Source organism: Myotis davidii, unplaced genomic scaffold (assembly GCF_000327345.1).
Source record: "Myotis davidii unplaced genomic scaffold, ASM32734v1 scaffold378, whole genome shotgun sequence".
NCBI lineage: Eukaryota > Metazoa > Chordata > Mammalia > Chiroptera > Vespertilionidae > Myotis > Myotis davidii.
This window is the reverse complement of record NW_006290631.1, coordinates 1168070-1173686: the sequence shown is the minus strand read 5'-3', so window position 1 is coordinate 1173686 and position 5617 is coordinate 1168070. Positions and strand designations below refer to the sequence as shown.

Below are 5617 nucleotides of genomic sequence, written 5' to 3'. Positions count from 1 at the left end.
AGCAGGAACACAGCACGAGGCGGCGCCAGGCTCTGCGGGAGCGCCCAAGGTCACGGCTGCGGGCCCCACGCTGTCTGCTGCCCAGCCTCCTCCCCTGCTCCTGCCCTTCACACATAATCTGTCTTTCACACATGCCGCTCTGCTAGCCGCCCCTTTTCTTCCCGCGTCAGCTGGTGAACAGATGCCAGGAGGGCGGGGGCCCTGAGCGCGTCTCAGACGCCGGGGGAAGGGAAAACAGTGCCCAATCGGCACCCGTCACGGAAGGCTCTGCTAGCCGCCCCTTTTCTTCCCGCGTCAGTTGGTAAACAGATGCCAGGAGGGCGGGGGGCCCTGAGCGCATCTCAGACACCGGGGGAAGGGAAGACAGTGCCCAATCGGCGCCCGTCACGGAAGGCTGGCTCAGTCCTGTCTCCCAGCCTTTTCCAGCACGAGGCCCGTCGAGTGCGAGTCAAGCTTTATCGAGTGAGAGGAGGCAGGGGCAGCTCCGGCATTCACTCCGAGAGTCAGCGTTGCCAAAATAAATTACTTCACAGAAAGCGATTATGCGAGGACCCAAAAGGAAATCAGAAAGATGGGAAGAAAGTGCTTAACATTTTTTAGAGAATGTGTGTTTCTGGCCAGAGGAAACAGCATGTGAGGAGGCTCAGGTGATAGAAGAAGAGGCTGCAGAGGTGGGACCATCGAGGGCTTCGGGCAGCCCTCCAGGCAAGAGAGGAAGAGGGTCTGAGACAAGGTGATGCAGGAATGGAGGCCAGAGGGAGACCTGTTGGCCTCCGTGGGATTCTAACAATGACTGCACACTGGGAGGAAGGCAGGAGGAAGACCAGGGGTGATGCTGTCCCATAGGACAGCCACTAGCCACCAATGAGCATCTGAACATCACTGAAATGAAATTAAGCCAAAGGAAGGTCTTAGACAAATGGGGTGTTCGGACCAGAAAGTCTCTCTCCAAGTCCCCAACTTCTCCCCTTGGGAAGAGGAGGCCCAGCAGGAACACAGCACAAGGCGGCGCCAGGCTCTGCGGGAGCGCCCAAGGTCACGGCTGCGGGCCCCACGCTGTCTGCTGCCCAGCCTCCTCCCCTGCTCCTGCCCTTCACACATAATCTGTCTTTCACACATGCCGCCTCCTGGGGTCACTTTCTATGCTAATCAAGAAAACAAAGTGCTTTCTGTGTAGGAATACGTGCAAATGTAAGAGCCAATTCCCACTGTAAAATTTGGGGCCATAAAGAATAGGTGAGCCCATAAAATCTGGCTCAGTGGCTAGAGCTTCGGCCTGCGGGCTGAAGGGTCCCGGGTTCGATTCCAGTCAAGGGCACATGTCCAGGTTGCGGGCTCCATCCCCAGTAGGGGGCGTGCCGGAGGCAGATCGATAATATTTCCCTATCCCTCTCCCTCCCTCTCTCTCTCAAGTCAATAAAAACATTTTTAAAAAAGGATTCAGTTTCTCAATCACACTAGCCACATTCTGAGCACCCAAGAGCCGCACGGGACCAGTGCTACCGCGGAGGACGATGCCGATGACAGGGCGTCCCGTCATCACAGGAAGCGCTAGTGGCCGCACTGGTCCCGAGCGACTCCCGGGTTTCTAGTTTGCGAGATTGTCTGGTGGGTGGGTGAGACGTCAGGAAGCGGTTATGCATTCACCCCGACAGAGACCATATGAAGAGGAACCTGGCGGGGAAAAGGTGGGGTTTCAGACAGGCTGAGGGGAGGTGGCCCTGGGGCTGCCGTAGGCCTGCAGAAATGATGGTCTGGGATTTGGCAGAAACCAGAGAGGGACAACAATCTTTAAGTATCGCGGCTCTGAAGATTTGGGTAGAATCCACCATGTGAGGGGGACAGAACTGGAAGGAAACGTTCCAGGTCGGCACAGAGGCCGGGTCTGGACCGGAGAAGGCGGGGAGGGAGGGAAGGCGAGCGAGTGTAGACGACCCGGAAGTTCAGGGGCAGTGGGGTGAGAGGAACAGGACCACCCAGTGTGCCAGCACGCCACAGGGCACCTGAGGTCAAGCTGCCTCAATGCCAGGAGCCTTCCCCACCACGCCAGCAAACCTCCGTGTCTGAGCTGGACATCACCAGCATTCAAGGCACACTTCCACGTGGCTCTCTATCGGATTCGAGTATGCACCCTCCGTGACACCACTGTGAGCGCCCCGGGGGGTGGGTGGGGGACTGTATCTTCTGACCCCCTGTCTGGGCAGCAGACAGGTGACCCCGGGAAATGTCTGAGGGCCTGCACTCAGCACAGAAACCATGTGGGGGGCGGGAGGCCAGCCATTCACCCCAGTGGAGACTGCAGACCCGTGGGGCTGTGCCTGCGGCTCCCTGTTCCTCCCGAGCCCCTGACCCCTAAGGAAGCGAGGAGGCTGGGCTGGAGGGGCCTGGCCGCCGACACTCACTGGAAGGGGAGCTTCTCGTCGTTGGGCTTGACGCAGCGGACGTAGTGCGGCGTGGTGGCGTTCAGCGTCTCCATGAGCAGCTGCAGGGAGGTGCGGAACTGCGGGGACAGAGCAGCGCCTGGTCATCGACGTGCCTTTCACGCGATGCAATAAGCATCAAGGCGCGCCCACAGCAGTGTCCGTCACTGTTACTGCTTTGATTATGACTGCGAACCCCGAGGACAGGAAGAAACTCAGAGCCCTGGGTCCGACTCTACCTCGGACCCTCCTCCCACCGGGATGACTAAAACCAGTCCCTCCTGTGTTTTGGCCTCAGGGTTCCTGGAACCAAATGGGGAGAGGCCCCCCCTGCTGTGTCTAACTCAGGGTCGTGGATCAGAGGAGATGACGGGCGACCAAGTGATAGGAGAGATGATCACAGTGCCTGGAGGCCTCGGACCCCTGATTGGGGCTGCGGGGCCTGCACACCGGTGCCGGGTGCCCGGCCGCTGGGAATGGCTGCATTTATAGGAAAGTCCATAATGGGCAGCTCCGGTGAAACAGGAAGCTTAGTGTCGCCAGGGCTTGGCAGGCACTCCCGTCGCTTCTCTTGGGAGACACGCTGGCCATGACATCCCATGAAGACTGCAAGCAGGAGAGGGTGCTTCCTGTGTTCTGGTCCCCAGGCTTATTCAATCCTTCTCGGCCCCTCCCGAGGCATCTGAGGGGCTGTTCCCTGGTCCCACCACAGGCACTGAATCCCCGCCTGGGGCTACAAGCCATCCTCGCCCTCTCCTGCTCGCTCCCTGTAGAGAAGGTTTCGCAGTTTCCTTCTCCAAACAGCACAGAAAGACTGAGCCGGTGGCAGGCTGGGATACGGGGGCCCCCTGGCCTCCCTCCCAGACGTGGTGGCTCCCTCCTCTCCACAGGCCACCCTGCCCGGCCTGCCCACAGTGCCCTGCCCGGCCTGCCCACAGCGTCCTGCCCGGCCTGCCCACAGCGTGCTGCCCGGCCCACCCACAGCGTCCTGCCCGGCCTGCCCACAGTGTGCTGCCCGGCCCGCCCACAGCGTCCTGCCCCCGCAGGCTGACCTGGTGGCCCACGGTCTTCTTGTGCTCCTTGTTGGAGGCTTTCAGTGGGGGCCTGGAGGAGCGGACGTTGATCTTGGAGCCCTTCGCAGAAGTGGAGGGGGCAGGGACAGAGTCCTTGTCATCGTGAAACAAGTCAGCCACCAGGGGGCACTAGAAACAAACACAGGGAGGGCACTGCAAACAAGGCCGGTTGGACTTGAACTTTGCTCAAACTCCTTCAGAGAAGCTCCCCAGTATATACCCAAGAGGCGTGAAAACATGTCAAAACTTGTCCGCCACTGTTGGCAGAGGCCAGCCACCAAGGGAAAGCAACTCCGACGCTGTCCACCGGCGGAGAAACGATACACAGAATGTGGTGTGTCCATACGGCGGACTGTTACTCAACAACATAAAGGAGTGGAGCCCTGATACACGAGACAGTACTATTGGATCTTGTAAAGCTATGGAACGGCCCTGAGCCCTAACTCAGTCACCACATGAAGGCTTTGCAGAGCATAAAGTCCGAGCCGGGCGTAGCCTGGAGGCGCTGGGATGAGCGTAGAGGGGAGAGGGCTTCCCTACCACCTGCCGGCCGAGTGAGCAGGAGCGGGCACTGCGGACGGTCGGGGGTGTTGGTGAAACGGGGGCTACTGGCCTGACCGGAGGGAGGAAAGCCCTTCAGCTCTGTCCCATGAGCTGGGGCATTCTGGAGAATTTGTATTTTAGTTTAAGAGCAACATGTGCTACAGGTCCCTGCTATTGAGACTGCGTTTGAAAGGGCGGGATCTCCGGGAGGGAGAGGGAGCGGGGTGGGTCGGGACAGTAACTCTGAGAAAGAAGGGGCAGGATATGCATTCTACTCAGAATGCACTTTATAAACTCAGTGAACGTAGAAAGGCATCCCGTCTGACCACAGGCCTGAAAGGCCGTGTTTGACCTTGGGCTGTAGGCAGCAGTACGAGACCAGGCAAGAAATAGCAATTACTGCACCGCCCACCCCATCCGCCACCTGGATGAGGGGCTGGGCCAGACAGGCACCTGAGGGGCCCACCTGTGAGCCAACCTCCAGTCTCCATGACTAAGGATTCATGCAAAAGAACACACTTCTGAGTGAGGGAGATGATGCTTTTTCTTTAATTGACTAACTGCACGCAGGCCTTTGCAGAGCTACTGCACAGTCTGTGTATAAGCAGGCTCACCGGCAATGGACCTAATATAATTCCTCTTAAGCCATAAAAAACAGCATCCACCTGGGCCTTTAAAAAAATGTCCCCCCTTCAACCTTGGAAACACTCAGATGATACCTTCAAACCAGCCCAGCAGGTCCCTAACACTTTGCCACTATTTGCTTATCCACAGGAACTGGCTTTGGCGTTCTCTGCTATTCAGGTTTGTATAGAGATTGTAAAAGCCTGAGGCAAACCTATTGGGAAGGGATTAAAAATATGAAAACACTTTCTAAAGACCATTTGACAGTTTAAGAACATTGTCAATTACAGCTATTCACATAGCTGTTACCTTGGAAATCACGTGGATTCACCATTCACTTCTGTTTATAAGAACATAAAACATATTCCCCTTAAAACAGACATGTGAAACTAAAACAATACACTGTAGTAACCATTTGGTTGGGATCTCTCGCCTAGCATCTTCTTTAAAATTCCAGTAAACATAGTAAAAAAATAAATTTTCAATCAATTCTCAGGAGGAGGGACACGGCACTCTCCTGCGAGGGCAGCGTCAATAACGCTACATTTTCATCATGTAAATAATGTAAGTTACCTTCTTGAAGCCATTTATAATTGTTGTTTAACCTCGACTAACAGACAAGAAATGAGACGGAGTAAAGGACTCACTTGTGATTGGCCGAACCGCTGGGGCAGAGTCCAGGTTCTGCGTTGGTTCGGTCCTCTCCCCGCTTTCTTTACTAGGGTAAGATTTTTTTTGGTCCAAAAGGCAAAGGAAGGTCTTAGAATGGTGTGTTGTTCGGACCAGAAAGTCTCTCTCCAAGTCCCCAACTTCTCCCCTTGGGAAGAGGAGGCCCAGCAGGAACACAGCACGAGGCGGCGCCAGGCTCTGCGGGAGCGCCCAAGGTCACGGCTGCGGGCCCCACGCTGTCTGCTGCCCAGCCTCCTCCCCTGCTCCTGCCCCTCACACATACTCTGA

The 5617-nt window shown here is 56.6% G+C and overlaps 1 protein-coding gene across 1 annotated transcript in view; it reads right to left on the bottom strand.

The window, feature by feature from the left end:
• MYO5B (myosin VB) overlaps positions 1 to 5617 on the bottom strand; it is a 137005-nt gene that overhangs the window by 56021 nt on the left and 75367 nt on the right. The window contains exons 15-16 of the mRNA XM_015563840.1: positions 3473 to 3622; positions 2403 to 2500 (exon numbers count right to left, since the gene is read on the bottom strand). Of these exons, the coding sequence (XP_015419326.1) occupies positions 2403 to 2500; positions 3473 to 3622 (248 nt within the window). The remainder of the gene's footprint in view (positions 1 to 2402; positions 2501 to 3472; positions 3623 to 5617) is intronic.